General features: G+C 40.1%; 1 protein-coding gene across 3 annotated transcripts in view; it reads left to right on the plus strand.

Annotated features, from left to right (window-relative positions):
- WDR7 (WD repeat domain 7) overlaps window positions 1–26,105 on the plus strand; it is a 754,216-nt gene that overhangs the window by 72,402 nt on the left and 655,709 nt on the right. For all 3 annotated transcript variants that reach the window (XM_030192974.1, XM_030192976.1, XM_030192975.1), the window contains exon 9: window positions 15,570–15,672. In XM_030192974.1, the coding sequence (XP_030048834.1) occupies window positions 15,570–15,672 (103 nt within the window). The remainder of the gene's footprint in view (window positions 1–15,569; window positions 15,673–26,105) is intronic.

Raw genomic sequence — 26,105 nt, forward strand, 5'->3', positions numbered from 1 at the left:
AAAATGTGTCTGGAGCTGCTCACTGCATCACGTGACCTTATTTTATTTTTATTTATTTGTGTGAACAAAAAAAAAAAAAAAAACAGCACCACGGGCCATTTGGATACAGAAAGTGAAAGTGCCTTGGTGCTTTGTAGCTTTTACTATATGAGACGTGGGGACCCCTGACGCAGGTGCTAGTCACCGAAACACGGCCCGTGTCGGGTCTTTTTGTCAAGGCTCATTCATTAAAGAACTGTGTTCCATTTTTAAAGGCCCATGGTGCTGTTTTTTTTGTTTGGACTTTAGTTTGTACTTCGTTCCCTCTCTTTTGTTATATTTATTTGTGTGAGTCATTTATGTTTGCTTTATGTGAAAGTACTCTATGCTTTATTCTGTCTTGTCATAGAGAATGTACAGCTTGATACTCCAGAGCAGGTATTTAAAGAAGCTGGTGCATAATTGATGTAAACTTCTTCTTGTCTTCCCCACATAGAACTTTTGGCACGCACATTTCAAAATGTGTACTACTTAATTGGTGTTCTGTTTTAACTTAAATGATCTTCCATCTACTGAATTTCTAAATCGGAACGAGTGAGGTGATTAAATTTGCAGATGACACAAAATTATTCAAGGTTCTTAAAATACATGTGGACTGTGAAATATTGCAGGAAGACCTTAGGAAATTTAAGACTGGGCATCCAAATGGCAGATAAAATTTAATGTGGACAAATGCAAGGTGATGAACATTGGAATGAATAATCCAAATCATAGTTACCTGATGCTAGGGTCCACATTGGGGGTCAGCACTCAAGAAAAAGATCTAGATGACATTGTAGATAATACGATGAAATCTTCTGCTCAGTGTGCGGCAGTGACCAAAAAAGCAAACAGGATGCTAGGAATTATTAGGAAAGGGATGGTGAATAAGACAAAAAATACTATAATGCCTCTGTATCGCTCCATGATGTGACTGCACCTTGACTATTGTGTTCAGTTCTGGTCACTGTATCTCAAAAAAGATATAGAGGAATTAGAAAAGGCTCAAAGAAGAGCGGCCAAAATGATAAAGGGGATGGAACTCCTCTCGTATGAGAAAAGGCTAAAGAAGTTAGAGCTCTTCAGCTTGGAAAAGAGATGGATGAGGGGGGAGATATGATTGAGGTCTACAAAATCCTGAGTGGTGTAGAATGAGTAGAAGTAAATTGATTTGTTTTACTCATTCCAAAAGTACAATGACTAGGAGACCTTCAAGGAAGTTACATGGACGGATGTGGTAACAACGGTTACTACTACTACTACTACTAACTAGCATTTCTAAAGCGCTACTAGGGTTACGCAGCGCTGTACAATTTAAACATAGAAGGACAGTCCCTGCTCAAAGAGCTTACAATCTAAAAGACAAGTGAACAATCTAGAGGACGAGTGAACAGATAATCTGATAGGGTGGATAGATTGGAGGACGAGTGAGCAGTTAATCTGATAGGGTGGATAGATTGGGCCATTTCATATTTCTAGAGCGGTTAGGCGCCGAAGGCAGCATTGAAAAGGTGAGTTTTAAGCAGAGATTTGAAGATTGGTAGGGAGGGGGCATGGCGTATGGGTGAGGGAAGATTGTTCCAGGCATAGGGCGAGGCAAGGCAGAATGAGCGGAGCCTGGAGTTGGCAGTAGTGGAGAAGGGTACTGAGAGAAGGGCTTTGTTCTGTGAGCGGAGGTTGCGGGCGGGAACATAGGGGGAGATGAGGGTGGAGAGGTAGTGAGGAGCCGCAGACTGAGTGCATTTGTAGGTAAGGAGGAGGAGCTTGAATTGTATGCGATATCTGATCGGAAGCCAATGAAGTGATTTGAGGAGAGGGGTGATATGAGTATATCGGTTTTGGCGGAATATAAGACGTGCAGTAGCATGCTGAACGGATTGAAGGGGGGATAGGTGGCCGAGTGGGAGGCCGGTGAGGAGTAAGTTGCAGTAATCAAGGCGAGAGGTAATGAGAGCGTGGACGAGAGTTCTGGTGGTATGCTCAGAGAGGAAAGGGTGAATTTTGCTGATGTTGAAGAGGAAGAAGCGACAGGTCTTGGCAGTCTGTTGGATATGCGCAGAGAAGGAGAGGGAGGAGTCGAAGATGACTCCGAGGTTGCGGGCAGATGGGATGGGGAGGATGAGGGTGTTATCAACAGAGATAGAGAATGGAGGAAGAGGAGAGGTGGGTTTAGGAGGAAAGACGAGGAGCTCGGTCTTGGACATGTTCAGCTTCAGGTGGCGGTTGGACATCCATGCCGCAATGTCGGATAAACAGGCTGATACCTTGGCCTGGGTCTCCGCGGTGATGTCAGGTGTGGAGAGGTATAGCTGGGTGTCATCAGCATAAAGATGATATTGAAAACCATGAGATGAGATCAGCGAGCCCAGGGAAGAGGTGTAGATTGAGAAGAGAAGGGGTCCAAGGACAGATCCCTGGGGAACTCCAACGGTTAGCATATCTGAGTTTAAAAAAAGGTTTGGACAAGTTCCTGGAGGAAAAGCCCATAGTTTGCTATTGAGACAGACATGTGGAAGCAACTGCTTGCCCCGGGATTAGTAGCATGGAATGCTGGCTGGCATTAAGATTTCATTGCTTGCTGCCATGCTGGGAAAAGGTTATGGGCAATGGCTGAGGTTCAGATGGAGAAGACACAAACCATGCTCATCCCTGGTATCTAACCAGTCTAGGCTGGTGTGACTAGTGTTGCTGATCAAGAACATGGGCTCAAAAATATCTTATGGAAAATCTCAGCCCCCTTGCTCACACAAAGAACAGTGAACAAAGGCCTATTCTGCGTTCGCACAAACATATCTTTGGCAAAGTCTATCATTTAGTGTATTAGGAATCTATGACAGGATGGTTGTGATACAACTCACAGATTGATTCATAGGCCTAAGTTAGGCTAATGCAGGCCTTATGCACACAAACAGGTATAGATAGTATATAATACTACAGTGGCCTACAGATTACACCTATTTAGAATTTACTTATTGTGGGCCTTATTCTATAAAGGTTATGCTCCTAAATTTACACTCCTAAAATTTATGCTTCTAAATTAGGAGCATATTCTATGCTCCAAAATAGGAAGATCATAATTTAGGAGCATAAATTTAGGAGCATAAATCATGCTCATAAAGTAGGAGCTTAAATTTAGGAGCATAACATTTTATAGAATAAAGCCCTGTGTGTGTGAAGATGTAACCCAGTTAGGATTTTAGATAATATAGAATAGAAAATTTTAAGTAAATATAAATTCTCTAATATTTCCCATCAAAGGGGTCATTGACTTCCTTTCTTTATCAATAGCTGCTGGAAATAGATCTCTTTGCTCTCTTGTATATTAAAACGGTCAAAGCTGTTCCATGTACATTCTGGTACTAAAGAAAATAAGATAATTCCATCATATGTAGATCTGTAGGTCTTGAATATAGATTAATGAATAAGTAACTCTTGAAGGAAAGGTTCAGAATGATTTTCCTGTGCACCGTTTTAGCTTTCACAAAGGGGACTGTCTATTCACATAGACGTATATCCCAGTTGCAGATAATGTCTCAGATTTTTAGTGACGAAACACCACCTCAAGAGCCATATTTTTGACCTTTCAACATTGCATGACTGGATATGACTTGCAGATGTGACATCACTACAGATTGGAGGTTCATGTGTTTCCTTACTTGGATGCATTGATCGATTTAAGACTGCTCTAATCACTAGGTTTTTGATAAATTACCTACAGTCAGACCTAAGGCTCTTACCCCAAATCAGATTCACTGGGGCTCTGCTATACTCTTCTTGGTCATGGTGAAGAGAGTCCATTCGTGAACTGTTCATTTTTCTTAGTTGACACATTCCGTATTAGACAAAATCAGTGGACATAGGGTGAGTAATTTTGTAATAGGGCTCATAGCTTATGAAAGCATATAGCTGTACATGTTCTTGTTTTATGAAGGCAACCCATACGCCTATGTGTCTTTATTGCCGCCCTGAAAATTGCTGCATAAAAATAAAGCTGTTTCGAGGCAGGGGTATCTTTGTGCAAGGGCATGCTGCAGAAATCTACACATCTACACAAACCTTTGAAGAGTAGCAAATCTCCTAGACCAGATGATATTCATCCCAGAGTACAGATAGAATTGAAAAATGAACTTGCAGAATTATTGTTAGTAATATGTAATTTATCTTTAAAATCGAGCTTGGTACCGGAAGATTGGAGGGTGGCCAATGTTAACGCCAATTTTTAAAAAAGGTGTTGGTTTTTTTTGTTACATTTGTACCCCACGCTTTCCCACTCATGGCAGGCTCAATGCGGCTTACATGGGGCAATGGAGGGTTAATTGACTTGCCCAGAGTCACAAGGAGCTGCCTTCCAGAGGAGATCCAGGAAATTATAGACTGGTGAGCCTGACGTCGGTGTCGGGCAAAATGGTAGAGACTATTATAAAGAACAAAATTAGAGTATATTCAAAAGCATGGATTAATGAGACAAAGCCAACATGGATTTGGTGAAGGGAAATCTTGCCTCACCAATCTATTACATTTCTTTGAAGGGGTGAACAAACATGTGGGTAAAGGTGAGCTGGTTGATATTGAGGCATATTTTCAAAGCACTTTGGGAGGCTAAGTTCCATAGGTTTCTATGGAACTTTGGGAGGCTAAGTGCTTTGAAAATGAGCTTGATTGTGTATCTGGATTTTCAAAAGGCATTTGACAGAGTACCTCGTGAAAGACTCCAGAGGAAATTGGAGAGTCATGGGATAGGAGGTAGTGTCCTATTGTGGATTAAAAACTGGTTAAAAGATAGAAAACAGAGAATAGGGTTAAATGGTCAGTATTCTCAATGGAGAAGGGTAGATAGTGTGGTTCCCCAGGGGTCTGTGCTGGGACAGCTGCTTTTTAACATATTTATAAATGATCTGAGGAGTGGTCAAGTGGTACAAGGGACCCAGGTTCAAATCCCACTTCAACTCTCTTTTCCTTTCTGAGAAATTCCGAGAGAAGAGAACATTTCTCTGGTAAGTGAACACTATTTTGCTTTGGGAACTTAAAGATTGGGGTTTAAAGGAGGAATTGTAGGTTAGTGATAGGCAAAATAAAAGTGTAAAAGGCAAATTTTATCAACTAATCTCCATAGTCTTTTGCCACTTAGTTTTAAAAACTTTGTACCACAGATTTAACAGAATCTGATCTAGTTTAGTATTAAGGGGAATAAAAAGAGAGAGAGAGAGAGAAAAGCATGCAAGCCCTCCAGGATACAAAATCACACACTGGACCAGAAAAGAGAGGCGGAGGCATAGCACTAATCTATCGGTCCCACTTTACCACTGAAACCACTGCCGAGTCCATAACACCTCAACTTGAAATTGCCTCAATCAGAATCCACAACAAAACCCTACGCGATCATGTGAATTGTGTCTTGTTTTACAGACCTCCAGGTAATAGGAACGAAGGCCAGACCAACTTCATGGACTTCATTTCAAACACTTGTGTAACCAACTCCAATATACTAGCATTAGGAGACATTAACCTCCACCTAGAAGACCCAAACTCTACCAACGCACAAGAATGCAAGGAATTCCTCCACTCATGGGATCTTAAATGGTCACACATGTAAGCAACCCATGTCAAAGGGCACACACTCAACCTCATCTCACACAATCTGTCCACAGACCAGAACCTAATATTAACAGAAATTAAAAGGACAGAAACAGCATGGACCGACCACTACAAACTAAACCTGTCCCTAAAATGGCGGAAAAAGGGTTCACACCGTATACTAGAACACACAACCTACAGCACAAGAGGCCAAATAGACTCGGAAACATTCTGGCAACAGATACACAAAAACGAATGGACAGCACAAATGGACTCTATATACTATCTCTCAGAATGGGATAAAAGATGCAGAAGCATACTGGACGAAATAGCACCCTTACGAACAAGAACCTCACGTAGGCATAACTCAATACCATGGTTCAACGAAGAACTGAAAAAAATAAAAACACAATCCAGGAAACTCGAACGAGCTTGGGAAAAAAAAATAAAAGACGAACACACACTCAATGCATGGAAACAAATACAAAGAAAATACAAATACGCAATAAGACAGACCAAAAGGTCATACTATAAAACTGAAATAGGGCCAGATTACAAAGACACAAAGAAATTATACCAACTCGTGAACAAACTACTGGACATCACCTTGGTCACTACAACCAATACAGACATCCCATTTGCAGACAACCTTGCTAAATACTTCCATGAAAAAATTGCAAACCTACGTAACACGCTACCTCAGGACAACACCGATATCGAAAATTTCATCACTAGCTTGGACCGAACCCCTGGTGAATATCCAGCGGACCGAACCTAGTCAAACTTCGCTCTCCTCACCCCGGAAACAGTCACCCAGGCGATTAATAGGTTCTCCAACTCTCACTGTAAATTGGATACCTGCCCCAGCTACCTAGTAAAATCCACCCCCCACTGCTTCATAGCAGACCTTGCATCCCACTTAAACTACATGCTTCAACAAGGTTTCTTCCCTAAGGAAAATGGCAACATCCTACTCACACCAATACCAAAAGATCCCAAGAAAAAAATCAAACAAAATCACTAACTACCGCCCAGTAGCATCAATCCCACTGGTGGTCAAACTGATGGAAAGCATGGTAACCAAGCTTACTGATTATATAAACAAATTCACAATATTACATGAATCACAATCAGGATTTCGCCCCCTCCATAGCACTGAAACAGTACTAATTACTCTCCTAGCCAAATTCAAGCAGGAAATAGCAACAGGCAAAAGCATGCTTCTCCTCCAATTCGACATGTCCAGTGCGTTCGATATGGTAAACCATAAAATACTACTAAGACCCCTAGATTACTTCGGGATTGGCGGACACATACTTAGTTGGATCAAGAGTTTCCTAACCACTAGAACATATCAAGTGAAATCAAGCTCAGACACATCACCACTGTGGAAAGCAGAATGCAGAGTACCTCAAGGATCACCACTATCACCTATCCTTTTCAACCTAATGATGACCCCACTAGCCAAATCCTTATCCAACTAAGGCCTTAACCCTTTCATCTATGCAGACGATGTCACAATATGTATCCCTTACAAACGTGATCTGACAAATCACCAACAAAATCAAGCTCAGCTTGAATATCATGGCCTCATGGACATTTCAACTAAAACTCAATACAGAAAAAACACACTTGTCTCATCCTCTCATCCCAATACAATACGAACAAACCCACAAACATAAACACCCCAGCTTATACCCTCCCTTTGTCAGACAGCCTGAAAATTCTCAGTGTTACAATCGACCGTAACCTCACACTAGAGAACCAAGTGAAATCTACAACAAAGAAAATGTTCCACTCAATGTGGAAACTCAAACGCGTCAAACCATTCTTCCCGAGGGAAACATTTCGCAACTTGATACAATCAATGGTACTAAGCCATGTAGACTACTGCAATGGAATTTATGCGGGATGCAAAGAACAAATTATAAAGAAACTTCAGACCGCTCAAAACACGGCAGTCAGGCTTATATTTGGAAAAATGCGATTCGAAAGCATCAAACTCCTCCGAGAAAAAACTGCACTGGCTCCCAATGAAAGAACGTATTGCTTTTAAAATCTGCACCCTAGTTCATAAAATTATCTACGGCGAAGCCCCGGGGTACATGACAGACCTCATAGACCTACCAACTAGAAACTCAACAGGATCAACTCGAACATACCTAAATCTCCACTACCCAAGCTGCAAAGGACTCAAATACAAATCAACCTATGCATCCAGCTTTTCCTACATAAGCACACAACTATGGAACGCATTACCAAAAGCCGTGAAAACAACTTAGGTTCACCTAAACTTCCGGAAATCATTAAAAACTAACCTGTTCAAAAAGGCATACGCTACGACCCAACTTAAATGCCTGTACCCTGCAACACAACGAAACCAAAGCTCGTAATGGACATATAATAACTCTTCCTCTCTACGATTCTCTAATGTGTCTGTACACACGAACCTTATTTTACCACCTACATTACTGTATTTGTTCATACCGGAATTGGTGAATGCCTTTATGGTACTATGTAAGCCACATTGAGCCTGCAAATAGGTGGGAAAATGTGGGATACAAATGTAACAAATAAATAAATAGGTGGGAAAATGTGGGATACAAATGTAACAAATAATGATTAACTAGTTGCCATAGTGTACAAACCCTTTTCCCATAGTTTTAAACTGAAACCCTTTCTAGAGGTAGAAACTAAACAGCCAAAAACTCTTGTTCTAAAAGGCAGTTATTTTCTGTTCCTTGGCTGCTGGAGAGGTAGCACATCCAGCGACCTCAATAAAGTGTTAGTTAAGGTGTGGGGCAGTAGAATACTTGCATAGGTTGCTACATGAGCTTCAAAGAGCCTGTTCAAAAAAGGCCCCTTAGATTCAAAACTATATAAAGAGTACCAGTGACATAGGAAAATGTGGGAGAGAGGTTCTGGAAGCCAAATTTAGTCTCTTAGGTAGAAAGCTCAAATCCAGATCCTCTAGGGTAGCCAATCCAGGTCACAAATACCTGGCAAGATCCCAAAAAAGTACAAAGCATTTTATACTGCTTATCCCTGAAATAGTGGATTTTCCCCAAGTCCATTTAATAACGGTCTATGGCCTTTCCTATAGGAAGCTGTCCGAACCTTTTTTAAACTCTGCTAAGCTAATCGCCTTTACCACATTCTCTGGCAACAAATTCCAGAGTTTAATTACATGTTGAGTGAAGAAAAATTTTCTCTGATTAGTTTTAAATTTACTACATTGTAGCTTCATCGCATGCCCCCTAGTCCTAGTATTTTTGGAAAGCGTAAAACAGACGCTTCACATCTACCCGTTCAACTCCCCTCATTATTTTATAGACCTCTATCATATCTCCCCTCAGCCGCCTTTTCTCCAAGCTGAAGAGCCCTAGCCGCTTTAGCCTTTCCTCATAGGGAAGTTGTCCCATCCCCTTTGACATTTTCGTCGCCCTTCTCTGCACCTTTTCTAATTCCACTATATCTTTTTTGAGATGTAGTGACTAGAATTGAACAAAATATTCGAGGTGCGATCACACCATGGAGTGATACAAAGGCATTATAACATCCTCATTTTTGTTTTCCATTCCTTTCCTAATAATACCTAACGTTCTTTTTCTTAGCCGCAGCAGCACACTGAGCAGAAGGTTTCAACGTATCAGCGACGACACCTAGATCCCTTTCTTGGTCCTTGACTCCTAACGTGGAACCTTGCATGACGTAGCTATAATTCGGGTTCCTCTTTCCCACATGCATCACTTTACACTTGCTCACATTAAACGTTATCTACCTTTTAATTGCCCAGTTTCCAGTCTCGTAAGGTCCTCTTGGAATTTTTCACAATCCTCCCGCGATTTAACGACTTTGAATAACTTTGTGTCTTCAGCAAATTTAATTACCTCACTAGTTACTCCCATCTCTAGGTCATTTATAAATATGTAAAAAAGCAGCGGTCCCAGCACAGACCCCTGGGGAACCCCTCTAACTACCCCTCTCCATTGAGATACTGACCATTGTATATTAACCCTACTCTCTGTTTTCTATCTTTTACCCAGTTTTTAATCCACAATAGAACACTACCTCCTATCTTTCATGAGGTACTTTGTCAAATGCCTTCTGTCGCACCCAATCTACTTTGCAATGCCCAAATATCTCATCACTTGTTAAGTACATAAAGAAGCCCTCTTGAACTGTTGTTCAAGAGGGCTTCTGGCATATAAACTGCTGACCTCATATTGGACTTCCATCATTGCCAGGATTCCCCTGAGTTATCCACTGAATGTTGGTAGTCCCTAGAGGCTGATTGCTCAGATTATATAGAGGCCCCTCCTGACTATCTACTGGAGCCTGGAGAGTAGAGTAGACTGTGAGAACTCTTTCCATATAGTGTAGAGGAATGTATGGGGAATTTGGAGATTCCTAATACAAGAAGATTATGGGGAAAACTACTACACTTGGGGGCTGTTTTACAAAGGTGTGCTGAAAAATGGCCTGTGATAGTGTAGTCGTGTGTGTTGGGCGCGCACATAATAATTTTTCAGCGCACCTGTAAAAAATGGCTTTTTAAAAATTTTTTCTGAAAATGGACTTGCGGCAAAATGAAAATTGCCGCACATCCATTTTGGGTCTGAGATCTTATCGCAAGCCATTGACCTAGCAGTAAGGACTCATGCGGTAATGGGCTGTAATGGTCTATGCGCGTAGAATGACGATTACCGCCCACATGCCAGAAAATAAAAATATTTTCTGGCGTGCGTATCAGACTCGCATCAAAAATGAAATTACTGCAAATGCCATGCGGTAGCTGGGCAGTAATTCAAAATTGACGTGTGTTGGGCACGCATAGGTGCCTGCACGTCTTAGTAAAAAGGCCCCTTGATTTCTCTTAATACTGTCCAAGGTACTCTTCCCCCCTGTTTTCCAAAGATATAGTTAGACAAATCTTTTAATACTATTCTACAAGCACATCCTGTTCTCTCTGCAGTCAGTGATGATTGAAGCTGCGCTAAAGTGAGCTAAAACTTCAAAGTCTTTCTTTCATAAATATCCCACCAGACAAAGGTCTCAATGTTGGATGTGGTGGGAAGAAAAGTGTTTGTGTGCCATCATGCCAACTACAAATGATAAAATTATCTAGTAGTATACTACCTGTACTGTATGATCTTGAGGAAAACCAGATTCACTTTCTGAGTGATGGGGGGCATGCAATGAAGCTTCAAAGTAGTAAATTTAAAACAAATCGGAGAAAATATTTCTTCACTCAACGTGTAAGTAAACTCTGGAATTTGTTACCAGAGAATGTGGTAAAAGTAGTTAGCGGGGTTTAAAAAAGGTTTGGTTAACTTCCTAAAACAAAAATGCATAAGCCATTATTAAGATGGACTTGAGGAAAATCCATGGCTTATTTCTAGGATAAGCAGCATAAAATGTATTTAACTGTTTTGGGATCCTGCCAGGTACTTGTAACCTGGATTGGCCACTGTTGGAAACAGGATGCTGGGCTTGATGGACCTTTGCTCTGTCACAGTATGGCAACGCTTATGTTGTTATCTGTTATGCTTCATATGATTCTTACAGTATGGCATCTCGGCAGTAATAGATATGGAGGCACAATGGATCTCATGGCTCCAAAGGTCAGGATTTCAAGAGGATCTCTATGACAAATTAGCTGATGTACCATGTCTGGAGCCAGTTTGTTTGGAGAAAGCCAAAGACAAAGAACCTTGATCAAAGTCCTTTCTTCTACACTGAGAGAGCTCTGCTCTCAACTAGCTGACAAGTCAACATTGACCTGTAGACCTCAGTCACCATATTGTAGACAGGTGTTTTAGTTGCATTACTTTATAACTGATGGCATTTAGAGCCTTACAGCCATCTACTTCTTAAACATAAAGCAATCCAACCATTCAGACAAACACAGAGGCCATGAGTGGAAGTAGCAGCCTACTCCTGCTAATAACAATCAGAAATCTGTTCCCAGTTTTTGTCTTCCTGCATGTAAGGGGGAGGCTTTTTTAGGGGGAGAAGCCTGGCAGTCAAGTACAATGGGTACTCAATCTTAATCCTTTACAGAAATTCAATTTCTTTCAACACCCCCCACCCCCCCCGACATATCCTTATCACCATCTCAGTCTCCTGGAAACAGAGATATATTCTCTCTGAAGAGTGCAAGATGTCAAGCAAGTGCTGCCCCAACATAGAGAGCAAGCTCGTATTCTAGTTATTTCTTCATTCCTTAGTAGTTAGAATGCCTTTGACCTGTTTTGGACCTCATAGATCTCTTTTTAAAGATAGAGAAACTGAAAATGAATTCATTGTTGACCATATTGCCCCTCCTTTGACAAGGTGAGTGGCAGGCCTTGCTGGATCTCAAAAATAGTTGCATGCACATACACATCCAGCCTCAAAAGTAGAAGCTTCTTAGGTATAGGGGTAGGTATAGAGGAGGGAAGGGAGGGGAGGTCAATAAAAATTGGCATAAAAATATGAAGTACATATTGTGGTTATGGTGGGACCAATGACATTATAGGTACCCTCTGATTACTATTCATACTGGTGTTTGGCTCACTTGGAATATGATGTAACGAGCCGTGTTAACTATGTTCTGTGTTATGTTCTTAACGTTCAATAAAGACTTCTATAAATTAAAAAAAAAAGTAGAAGCTTCTGCATTTCATTTACAAAGGGAACCAATACCAACAGAGGGTGCTTACTTTCAGCCTTTCATCACCATCCTGTGTTTTCTGGAATAGCCAGCATTAGCAGTGGTCCACCTTAAAAAAAAAAAAAAAAAAAGGATTCTTTTTCTACCTTTATTTGAATGATTTTTAAAATTTCAAACAAAATCATCCGCAGAAATCCAAAAAGCACTACAGAAAACACTGCACGCAATTTGCAATTTAGGCTTCCTGCTAATCCCAATGTAGTACATCTTGTTCATAAGTACACACCTGGTGCCACAAAGCACCAACGCTTATCTGCCCAGTGATGGTCAGACAACTCTCATAGCCCTGTGCCAGCAGCGTTAATTACAGTAATCCAGCTTCTGCCTTCCCCATTCTTTGAGTCTTGGGATACATGGCAGCAAGGATCACTGTCGCCCAGGGAATGAAATGAGCTCTCTTGTTGGCAAATGAAATTTAATATTTGGAATGGATGCCACTTTCAACAATCCTATTACCACTTGATCCTAACTAGAGATCCATGACAGGATTAGGGGTGTGTGTGTGTGTGTCGGGGGGTGGGGGGGGGGGGGGGTAACACCTTCTACATCTGTGCGCGCAAGGTCTCTGGAAGGATTGAGACACACATGTACACACCTTCTGGAACTGCAAACAACCTTTCACCATCCTAAGTTGTGAGAGATCAACTGGATTCAGTGGGTGGGGGGCTAAGTTCAGATTGAGGCAGTGGACTTTTGTGCTTGTTCATGGCTGAGTGGAAATGGGTGGAACACATTGGTATCTTCGATAGATACTTGGACTCATGAAAATGGTTTGCTAAACAAATCCAAGGGGATTATGAATCTATGCCTGTTAGGGGATTAACATTAGCATCAGGTGAAATTCAGAAAATTGAGAGAGAATTTTGGGCATTCTTTTAGACTCTAGATTAACTTTTGAGTCACAGATGAATAATCTGGTGAAAAAATTCTTTAAGCTACACGAACTATGGGCAATTAAATTCTCACTTTAGTAAATATAGTTTTAGAGTTATTACTCAATCTATATTATTTCCGCAGTTGGACTGCTGAGCTTCTAAAGTGCAAGAAAGGCTCCAACTTTTGCAGAAACCGCTTCTAGGTCAGTGTTTTAATTGGGCAAGTTTGAGCAGGCCTCTCTACTGCTGGCCACATTGCATTGGCTTCCAGTTAACAAGAGTTGAATTTAAACTTTTGTTTGATTTATCAATCATTTTAATGGTTTAAATTCTAAAAGCCTAACTGAAATTCTGTCTTTACTTAGCAATTGGCTTACGTCAAGGAATACTCAGAAATTACTGCAATGAAAAATGTTCAGTATAAAAAACAATTAGAATCATCTGTTAGAATTTGGAATAATCTTTCATTACAGATTAGAGTATTGCCCTCTTATTATGTTTTCCGTAAAACTCTAAAAATATATTTGTTTTTTTGCAAGCATGATTTTAGTTGCAAATGTTATTTGTAGCACTGAATTTTGTAATATGGTACTTTCCCTCAATTGTTGAGATCTCTTAGAATTGTCTCCAAAACATGCGTAATATAAGCCTGAATATAGCATAGTAGTATAGTATAGATTGCTGGCAGGGGTTCTTTGGCTCTACAAGTGTGTAGTTTGAGTCTGTCTGTGTGTTGTAAATTTGTAAGTGATTAGTGTGGATTTTTCCGAATATATGTGATATAGCATTTTTCTTTTCTTTGCAGCCACCTACTCTCTCTTCCCGTCACCCTGCTGCCTCTCCATCCTCCATATATGACGCTCTCCATTCTTCCACTATATTGTTGCCCTAAATCATCTTGATCTGATTCTGTCCCTCACCACTCTCCTATCAGCCATCTCTTTCCCCTTATTCCCCATCAAGTGCCCTTCTTCCCATTAGATGCTCCCTTTCCCCATCTGGAAGCCTTCTTCTTTCCCATCAAGTTCCCCTTCTTCCTCTCTTCCCCCCTTCCCTATCAAGCATCTCCACTGTCTCCCCCTTTTCCCCTGTGAATTTCTCCTTTTTCCATAAAATGACTTTGCTCTTCCCCCATTAGGCCTTCTCCTTTCCCATCAGTTAGCTCTACTCTTCCCTGCCCCTCCCCTCCCCATGAGGTACCCCTTGTTCTTCATTTCTCCTACTTTCCAGAATCATGTCTCCCCCCTTTTTTTTCCTTCAGTAGGCCTTCATCAAGGTGTTTCCAAACTTCTCTTTTTCCCTCTGTGATCAGGTGACCTTCTTGCATACCGTGCAGGCCAGCCAATTGCTGCTTTGCCCATGCAAGTCTTCATAAAGTTAGGAGGGTATAGCATCCTCCAAGTAAATTTTGTTGTGTGATAATACTTTTCCTTTTACGTTTTCTCTTTCAGCATTTTGGGGAAATAATTTATTGGCGGAATGCAGTATCATCTTGTGTTTTTCTGTACTCCCCTAAAACTATAACGTAAGCCTTAGGTGTACAGGTGTGCACTGGGAGCACAAACAGGCCAAAATGCTGCTTCCTTGTTCTGCTCTTCTGTGTCACAGAGTGACTCTGCATCATCTGTTCAGAAGTGAAATTATGCTAATCCCTCCTCTGCCAACTAACAGGAGAACACAGCAGCCTGATTGTCTTTGGATGATTTCCAGTCTTGTCTTCCTGTTTCCTGGCATTCATCTAGACCTTCATTTGGTGTCAGGCCACCTTTTGGGCTGTGTTACTTCCACTCATATTATGCAGGATTATGCTGAAAATTGTGCATGTAATGTAATTCCTTGGGGTGTACATACTTATCTTGTTTTGAACCTATAAAAAATAAACTGCAAATATATGGTAATTATGAATATTGGGTCCAGTGGTTTTAGATTATGTATATTTAGTAATGTAGCATTATTTGATGTTTTAGCTGTTTTACATATGTTTATTGTATTGGTTTCAACCAGTTTTGCAAGTTATAAATATTTTTAACCAGCTAAATAAATGCATTAACATTTGCAGAAAGATGATTTGTTTAACTTTGTACTATGCAGAGGTTGTGTTGACTTCTGTTCACTCAGGTATTCATTGAAACATATGGCTTAACCAGGGGTGCTTAAATGTTTGTACACAGCTGTATCTAGAGACTCTGTGACTCTGTATAATAATTACCGCATTTTCTCAGATTGCATTTTTGCATTTCAAGATCATGATCCTACTTTTCTCTTAATTCTCCAGTAATCCAGTAATAAGTGGAGATAGGGATTATAGTCTCAAATCACTAGTTTTCTACCTGTTGCTGTTTGCAGCTGACAGACAAGTGTATGCTTTTTCTTCTTTCTTCCCTCAGTTGTTTGCCAGCCAGCAACTCTTTTCGTAGCAATGTTGGGAAGGCTATAGAAAATGCAGTCCCTCCCCTACTTTATAGTGTGGTAGACAGAACAGATAAACAGGTAAGTAATTTTTACTTTGCTTGTATACTAGGAAATTTACAGATTTTGTGTGGTATTGGCTTTTACTTTTATGCTTTTTCTAGCAGTATTTTGGGGAAAAGATCATTGGGGAATGCAGTATCTTCTTGTCTTTTTCTATATTCTTTTCTTTAAAGTATAACATAAACCTTAGGTGTGCAGGTAATGCATGAGATTTATGTAACTGTCTGGTTACTTAGTTCCTATGTGAAAGATTGTGTTAAAAGCATGACTGCCAAGTTACAAGAACTGGAACAAAGATGAAAGTGGAACCTGAACAGTGCTGTAAAAGTATCCAATAAAAACAAAGATTTGACATCTGGAGGAGGGGTCAAGATGGTGCTGAGTGAAGACCCTCTGTTCCTGCTTCTGGAGCCTGTGGGGTCAGTGATGATGACGCACAAAGAGAAATACCAGACTTACCAATCTGAATCCGGCGGTCACTTGGCCCTAATGCAGCAGAAGAGTTTAGGTTTTGTTGTGCCTTCAGCCAGTGTAGCAGATTGGATGGGAATGCTTCTGGAAGGAGATGCAAAGCACAGCGTCCTTGACTTGATCCTGAGCCCAGAATGCTAGACACTTTCCTGACCCAGAACTGGAAGTGCGTGGCTGCTGACTGCCAGAGATGCTGCCACCACTGGCCCTGAGGATGGGACGTTGGAGGGAGAGATGTCCCTCGATATTGCTTTGGAATCTGCAGATGGTGTGGAGCTGCAGACTGAAGCACACTCAATCCTCAGTCCTCGTTTGTGTAGTGAGGAGAAAAGGGCTGGATAAGATCACCTTGGAGGAGCTTTGGAATGCTCTTTAGAATATGGAGGACTCTCTGCTTGTGAAGTTGAAGCAGTTTCAGCATGGGAGGGACTTCCTGCAATCTCAGGTAACCCACCATGATAAATCGGTGGTTCAAAATGAAAAGAAAGCCTTGGTGCTGGAGAAAGATCAGAAAATGCTGGAAAAAGATTTGTTTGCTATGAGAGAAGTACAAGGTACCTTGGTCAAGGTTCATACTATTACTCATCAGAAGCTTGAGATTTTGGAAAATTATGAATGGTGGTTGAATTCGCAGTTCACTAATTTTCTTGAGTAGAGTAATGTGGTAGCTGTGTTAGTCCACTTTTAAAGGTAATAAATAAAATAAAACTTAGAGAAGAAAATAAGGTGGTACCATTTTCATTGGACTAATACATTTTTTTGATTAGCTTTCGAAGGTAATCCTTCTTCAAGATCAGAAATAAGCAAATGTTGATAAATAACAGTATATATAAGTGAATCATCAAAGCATTCCAGTGAGAGTCTCACAGGAAGAGGGTGGGGTGGGTAAGGTGAGAAACATGAGAGTTGGGTGGATGAGAGACAGGGAGAGATGCATGGTGATAAGAGGGTGAAAAAGCAGTAGAATTTTATGGTTTATAATGGACTAGAAAACCCAGATGTATGTTAAGTCCTGTCTGGTGGGTATCAAAATATTTAGTCATTTTGACTTCAAAGATCTTACATTCCTGGATTGTCTTAAAGTGTCCTTTTAGTATTCTCACCTTCAAATCATTGATACAGTGTTCTGGTTTTGTAAAGTGCTGTCCCACATAGGTGACGTCCTGATTGGCACTGGCATTTTTCATATGATATTTCTGTAAATTAAATCTCTTCTTTAGCATCTGGCTGGTTTCTCCAGTATAGCACCCTTCTGAAGAAAAAGGATTACCTTTGAAAGCTAATCAAAAATGTATTATGTTTGTCCAATAAAAAAGGCATCATCTTGTTTTATTCTGTCTGTTTTATTTTATTTCTATCTATTTCTAATGTTCTTAAATCTCCAGTTTTTTCACCATCAGATATGCTTAAGATGTATATAATGGAGGTACTGCAGGTGACTAGAGAGTCATTACCACCAACATCTTGGGTTTACTATGTGAATTGATGAGAGGAGACCCAAAAGGAAGCAAGAAAAAAGATTCATCAGACAGTTTTGACCTTCCTGGTTTTCTAGAAGGGTCTACATTGATTTCTTCCTTTGCTTTAGAGCCAGATTGGAACTGGTTCTTAAGTTTATATTTTTGTTATAAAGGTATGGATTTTCTCGGACATAAAGTTCAAATTTTTTCTGACTCTTTAGTTCCACTCAACTCAGAAGAGAACTTTTTTAGCCCTTAAATCTGAATTGTGGGCTCTGGGAGGGCCGTTTTTCCTTTAGATTCTGTATACATGTTTTTTTTTTTTTTTTAATTAGATTCCATATGTTTAAATTCCATGTTTTTCTTGACTCAGATTAATTTAAACGTTTTCTAGGTGTGGGGAAGTCTCCTAAGCCTATTTTTGCCTCCACTCCATCCTCTAGTTGGCAAGTAAAGTCTCACATGTCAAGCTCCATTCAGCTTAGTTTAAGGAGCCTTTATATAGTGACAGATGCAGGACTGCAAATCTTCTCTAATATATATTTCACATCCTGACTCAGATCCAAGTTTAACCGCCACCCGATGGCTTCTTCAGGGGATAATGAAACAAAAATCCTTTAAATCAGTACTCATTGTAAAATACATCTCTTCGTTTCTAAATGATTAGTACGACTTAAGGAACTGGAGTGTACTGTGACACTCCAAGATGGCGCTCAGGGGAACAAAAACACTGAGCCTCTGAACACAAATCAAGTCAATTTACACATATGCACTGTTACTTCATAATGAAAACATTCAGTGTCTTTATTTAACCCATTTGGGATCAGTGTATTCCATTCATAGGTAAATTGCTGTTCCTTATTTAACAAAACTTGTGCTATATTTCCCCCCTAACACCCTGGAGGACAAATAATATTGCAAATTTAAGATCCCACATATGACGTTTCATCAAGTGCCAATGTGCAACCAATGGCACCGCCTTACATATATGTCTGATGTTCTCCAGTCTAATTTTAATCTTATGCATGGTTTGACCTATATAGTATTTCTCAGAAGGACATTTCACACAATATACTACACAGGATATGTTGCAATCTGTATACATTTTTCAAATGAAAATATCTATTCTGTCCATGAATCAATATTTGTGTTCTAATCTATGCCAGATCACAATAACTACATTTCCCGCATGCACAATGACCACTGAAACTTGTATCTCATCCAGTTGATTAGAAGTTAGCACAGTTTATCCCCATATTGTTACTTCTTTTTTATACAAATCGAGGCATATAGCTTAACTGAGAATGATATTGCAGTACTGACCAGTCCGCTTAATATCAAAAATCTTGGTTGAATATGGTAGAACACAGGTTAATTCTGAATTGACATTATTGGATTTAGGTAACAATATCCAATTCCATTCTGCATATAGGGCTGTTTTGTCAGCCCTTTTCACAACATAACAAGGATTTCCTCAATCCAAAATTCTTTGACACATTCTCCCAGCTTGAGTCTTAAATTCAACCACTGTAGTACATAATTTTCGTAAACAAAAAATTGTCCATTGGAATATTATATTTTATACTAGTAAAAAAGGCCCGTTTCTGACACACATGAAACGGGCGCTAGCAAGGTTTTCCTCGGCCCCCCTCCAGCCACCCATGTCCAGCGACCCTCCTCTCGACATGGATCAGCTATGAGGCATGTTTTTTTTCCCCCCCCCGGGTTCTGAAGTTGACATCATAATGGCTACTGTGATGTCAGCCTGATCAACGGAGCCTAGCAGACCAACTCGGAATGAGCCACGGTCCCAGGCAGCAAGTCAGAACGTTGGAGGTGAGAATCAAACATATAAATGACAAGTGACCAACTCACCTGCAAATGCGCAGTAGAGTCCGAATGCTGAGAGTGTAGAAGTCCAAGCCCCGCCTCCATGGGCGTGGAAATCGGAGGAGGAGGGAGCAGGGAGGGGAGGAGGGGGCGGAACTGAGGGAAACACAGAATTAGAAATCCGCACAAGGATGAAAATCCTGGTCACACATTTACATACAATATCCCAATCAATTAACCAAACCAGGGCTCTGAGGACACTCCTGCCCTACGTCTGTTGCTGTAAACTGTGGCCCTTGGCAGCAGTCCCTGCCCATCTGCCCCGGACTTACCCTGCACACGCCTCCCGAGAAGACACCTTCCTCCAGGTTGCAGGCAATAATGGCGGTGGGCAGATTTTCCATCCCGTAAGAAAAGTAACGCTGTGACCCAAATGTTCCCTACACCTCCGCTATTGCTCTCACACACTATTATTAACCGCCACCGAATACGGACCGATTCAACGAACGCGTGAGGTCCCGTAGTTGCGTCTGAGCGATGGCATACTCTCCCACTGCCCGCATCCATGCACGAGCTCGCTCGCCACACTCCTCCGCCCCTCCAGCTTGAACTCCGGCGCGCACGCGCTCCTCCGGCTTCTCAAGACTTTGTTTCCCTCGATGGTCAAGAAGACGCTGTTTTTCACTCCTGCTCCTTCCTCTCCCCTAGTTTTTGACAACTAATAATTAAACTTAAACAATCATGATGATCCCAACAGCACCATTTGCAGAACAATACTGAAGAACACATAATTGGACATCAATACTGTCAGATACTCAAAGTTTGTCTCAACATAAATCAACAATCTCTGAAAAGACATTTACTCTGTAAACTGCTCAACCTTCCCATGGATAAAAGTCAAGGCTCCTGAAGATCACAAGGTGGCAAAAAACAATGTGACAAGGTAGTGGCCAAGGACAGAAGATACTTCACTGCCTGGTGATATGCAAAATCAGCAGAAAAAAAGAGGTGATAATCTAAATGCCACTGTACAAGTGCTTGGGAGGGGGGAGAGGAGGGTTGCTGGACATGGGGGGAGGGCAGGGGAGAAAGCAGGGTTGGTGGATGGGGGAGGCCATAGAAAAAAAAAACTAGCCCGTTGTTACGGGCTTAATGGCTAGTTATTATATAGGATGTCTCGGATTAAAACAGACAGACTCAGAAGTAACCTGAGGAACTACTGCTTCATGGAAAGGATGGTGAATTCGTGGAACGGCCTCCCAGTGGAAGTGGTGGAGACTAAAACAGTATTCAAGAGAGCTTGGGACAAGTAAATGGGATCTCTAAGGGAGTGTTAGGGAGAGTAGATGGAATGGCTGGGCAGACTGGATTGGCCATATGGTCTTTATCTGCCTACATCTATGTTTCTGTGTAAACTACTGGCTCCTGCTGCTTAAGGTACACTGTATTTCCCAACTTCTCAAAAAAACTCCTTGTTTTGGGACCATATGGAAACATGATGATAGATGAAGGCCAAATGGCCCATCCCGTCTTGTCTATCCAAACCTCCATCTCTTCCTCTCCCTTAGAGATTCCACAAGCTTTTCCCAAGCTTTCTTGAATTCATATCCAGACTTAGCTCCACCACCTCCACTGGGATACTGTTCCACATTTCTACTACCCTTTCTGTAAAAACGTATTTCCTTAGATGTGATGGTTTTATGTTGAATTTTTAATGTATTTTTCTTCTGTAAACTACTTAGGAGTATGCGGGCTATAACATTTTAAAAATTAAAAAAAAATACTCTTGAATCTACAAATATGAACCTACTGGTTTTATTCAGGCATAAAACCAAGATTGTATATCTGCCTTTTCTTTTTCTGGTTCTAGAATGTTCACTTTGCAGTCTGTTGTCATCAGTATCCCCATACCTCTTTTCTATATTCTAAAGTGCCAGTTGCCTAGAATTAGTGAGAATACTTGGAGTTGAATGTTGATTGTTCATGTTTATTTATTTATTGTTCCCACTTCAGATGTGTTTCTTGGAGACAAAGTACATTAATCCTTTCCCATTTGTTGTCTCAAATACTCTTTTGGCCCCACTGTTGAGCCCATTAACATATAGGAGGTAATTCTATAATTTGGTGCCTAGATATATGCAGGAGCAGAGGAGGCCTGGGAACAGAACCAGGCTATTAAACGAACAGACTGAAGACGTCCAATATTTGAAGTTTAAGTTTATTGAGGGAAGACTCTACAAGGTACCCTGTTTTGGCTCAAGAAGTGCCTTCAGGAGTCTATATAAATATAAGGAATCAAAAAAACATCTTAATGAACTATAAATAAAAACAAATAACAATTATAACAAGGAGCAACTGTAGAAATGCAATGAGAAAAATATATATACAATGAGAAATAAAATGTGTCCTTTTGACATTTAAAATATAGTATACCATTTGAAAATGTCTTAATATTAGAACATAATCACTAAAGTGCAGTTAGTAAATACAATCAGTACAGTCAATAAATAAGAAATTCAGAGCACTACAGTAAAAATATATTGCAGTAATCTGTATATATGGCATGTGTAAGGGGAGAAGGAAGACAGTATATAGAACAGCCTTGAAACATCTATAAAGATAGTTGGTGTCAATACTAACCTTGATACTTTGTTTCCAAGAGTTAGTGGACAAAACATTTTGGGATAGAGACTCTGGTGGATGAAGTATTGGTCTGAAAGAAATATGCATGGAAATAGTTGTCATGAAAGAGAGAGAGTGCTCGCACTGACTGTGGCTAGAAAGGTAAGTGGACATGGCGCTATGCGGAGAACTAAAATGAATCGCGGCAGTAGACAGAGGTTGACGAAAATGATTAAAACAGAAGCGTGTGTGTGAGAACAAAACTAAGAGTATGTAGATAATGGATAAAATCGGGTTAAATAGAAAAAAACTCAATATGTAGAAAACAGGAGGAAAACGAGATTGGCTATGATATAAGGGCTAATGAAGGAGATAGTAGTCAAAATCAGTTCAAAATGTATAAACATTGGTTGCTTGACAAAGTAAAGGGGATAAAAAAGATAAGGTGAGAAAGTGAACAGCAGGTAAAGTGACAGACGGGTATTTGAACAGTGGTGGAGCATGCAGCGGGACTAGAAAGAAGAAAAGTCTAGAAATGTAAACGAATAAAAATAAAAAGTAGTAGCATGCATACCTTGAAAAAGATTCTTGGGGCACAGTGGAAAATGTAGCTGCTAGACGCCACTAACTAGTCATAGAAGAAAACCAGGTACTGTATGTGGAAGGGTTTAAAAGGATACAAAAAGGTGCCAAAAGGAGGCGCATGTGTCGGAGATGGTGTGGTAGAATACGGCACGGAGCATTGTGAAGCAACTAGACATAGAGGATGGGGGAACAATGGTAAGACTTATACAAGTGAAGTTGGAGAGATAAAAGTGTAGAAATAAAATGAATAATAAACATAATAATACAATAATTCCCGATTTTTCATTTATTTTCTAAACTACTAAAAAAAGTGGACTGAAAATAAAGGGGAGAGAGTGTATAAACCAGTGTGTGGAATGTGGAGTGTGTGGTGGCACGGGAAAATATGTGCATAATGTAGACATATTGGAAAAAAGGATATATAGTGAAAGGTGGAAAGAAAAGCATATGTGGCTATGAAATGTACAGGATGTAGAGCACAAGGTATGGTTGTATGAATATGATGTGCAGGACATCGTTGCATAAATGTAATAAACCATGGCTATATAACATAATGGTCACAAAGTAGTGGATATGAATGTAAACCATGAGAGCATCAATTACATAATCAAAGACAACGGTGCAAGGAGACAGTCATTGATATGAACGTAAACTATAAAAGCATCAATTTCATAATGAAAACAATGGTGCATGAACACCATAGATATTGTGAAATAGTAAAAGATTAGCAAATAATGGGTACACGAATTGGGCATTCAATACAGTTACATACAGAACAGTTCAGCTTGGAAGACCATAAAGTGGACAATTCTCATGAACTTAAAGGGTTTCACACAAATAAAGTTTGAACAGCCATAACGTGGACAATAATAGGGCTGAAAATATATAGCCTGAACATGTCTGTGAAAGGTACCCAGTCACAGGAGTGTGTGTAGGAACAGCGACTTGAAAAAGAACATCAATTGTAAAAGGAACATCAACTGTAAAGTAAAAGCAATGCTACATGGGTGTATTAAAAAATGAATGCAAACATTAAATAGTCCATGGCTATAAGGCATAGAGTCGTGGATATGAATGTAAATTATAAAAGCATCAGTTTTATAATCAGAACAACATGGACACAATAAATAAAGGATCAATGACATATAAATTGGTGCCTAGATATATGCAGGAGCAGAGGAGGAATGGGAACAGAACCAGGCTATTCAAAGAACAGACTGAAGACATCCAATATTTGAAGTTTAAGTTTATTGAGGGAAGACTCTACAATGCCTTATTCTTTCATCTCAATTTAACAAGATTAATCATACCAATATAAATACCCCAAACCTTACTCTTCCTGTTTCAGACACCTTGAAACTGCTGGGAGTCACAATTGATCGAAATCTCACATTAGAAAGTCACATAAAAAATGTAACAAAGAAAATGTTCCAAGCAATGTGGAAACTCAAATGAATAAAACAATTCTTCCCAAGGGAGGTATTCCGCAATCTGGTGCATTCAATGGTGTTAAACCATCTGGACTACTGCAATTCCATCTATGCCGGGTGCAAAGCACAAATTATTAAGAAACTCCAGACAGCCCAAAACACTGCAGCCAGACTCATATTTGGAAAAGTGGAATATGAAAGCGCCAAACCCCTCAGAGAAGAATTACATTCAAAACCTGCACCCTGGTTCATAAAATTATTCATGGCGAGGCCCCGATATATATGTTAGACCTCATAGACCTACCAGCAAGGAACACAAAAAGATCATCACGCTCATTCCTGAACCTCCATTACCCCAATTGCAAAGGACTCAAATACAAATCAATATATGCATCTAGCTTCTCCTACACCTGCACGCAAATATGGAATGCATTACCAAATGCCATAAAAACAACACACAATTTGGCAACCTTCCGAAAAGATCCTTCATAAATGAACTGACACCAAAACTTTTACCAGAACAAGTTATCATTGATCTCTTTCTAATTATTTACTATAATCACAATGTCATTATTGAACGTTACACATTATTACCCTTGTCCTCTTACACCTGAAATGATTTGTATATCTATTTACTTCTAATTTATTTTATATTTTCTGTACTTTAAATGCAATAATCTGTATTTCTTCTTTCGGAAATGGTGATCGCCATTACGGCATAATGTAAGCCACATTGAGCCTGCAAAGAGGTGCGAAAATGTGGGATACAAATTGAGTAAATAAATATATAAAAGGTAAAAGCTAGATGCTGAAACATCAGTACACAATGGATACACAAATACGGCATTGAATACAGCTGCTTACAGAATGGTTCAGCTGCACGATTCTCATGAACTTAAGGGGCTTAACACACACAAAGCTTGAACAGCCATAACACGGACAATCATAGATTAAACAGTGTGTGGACTGAACACGTCCGTTTAAAGGTACCAGGTCACAGGAGTATGTGTTGTGAAACTGTGGCTCTAAAAGGAACACCAACTGTAAAGTAAAGGAACATTGTATAATAAAAGCAATGATACATAGGTGTATTGAGTTACATATATATATTTTAGGTTACATATGTGGAAAATGAAAATATAGTAAAAAAAAAAAAAAAGTAAAAAATGTAAAAATTCTATAATGAATATTGCTCAGTATCCGAATGGTGTAAAATCTGAAGTCAACAGAAAAAGACAAACAGTATATGGCCAAACATATTTATCAGCATATATTAATATGTGGTGGGGACAATAAGAAAGGGGGGGGGGGGGGGGGGGGGGGGGGAAATGGTGGGTCATGATGTTTGTTTATAGAAAGGGGTGCAGGTCTAACTCTGCATTCAATCCAGAAGGGGTGACTATTGAATTCATAAATCAGTTTCTGTTCTTCTCTGAGCAGTATATTGTCCAAGTTCCCTCTTCTGTTGTTTGGAATGATAATTTTATATACCAGAAATTTAAGGTTCTTTATTGTATGGTTAGCAGTGTTCCAGTGGGTAACAATGGGTGCACTCTCAACATTGCATTTTATGCAACTGCGGTGCTCGATGATCCGGGTCTTAATCATTCTGTTTGTCTTTCCGATGTAGAGGAGATGGCAAGGACATTGGATGATATAAAGAACTCCGGAGGTAGTACAGTCCGATGTATGCTGGAGAGTGAATGTTTTTCCTGTGGTTGGATGTACAAACACTGATGTTTCACAGGCATGTTTGCATACTCTGCAGTGTCTGCATCTAAGATGGCCCAAATGGATGTTGGTTGGTGCGGACTGTAAATCTGGAAGCATCGAGGGAATCAGATACTGTTTTAGGTTTTGTCCTCTGGTGCATGCTACCACTAGTCTTTTGTTTTGGAAGCAGTCGTAATTTTCCAGAAGATGCCAATGTTGACGTATGATTTTCTGCATCCGTCAGGCAAGGAAGGAATATTGAAGTGTAGAAATAATGTCTGGACGGTCTCTCGTGATTGTGGTCTGCAGGAGGTCTTGTCTGTTGCAAGCTTGTGCCCTT

The sequence above is a fragment of the Microcaecilia unicolor genome, chromosome 2 (assembly GCF_901765095.1).
Source record: "Microcaecilia unicolor chromosome 2, aMicUni1.1, whole genome shotgun sequence".
Lineage (NCBI taxonomy): Eukaryota > Metazoa > Chordata > Amphibia > Gymnophiona > Siphonopidae > Microcaecilia > Microcaecilia unicolor.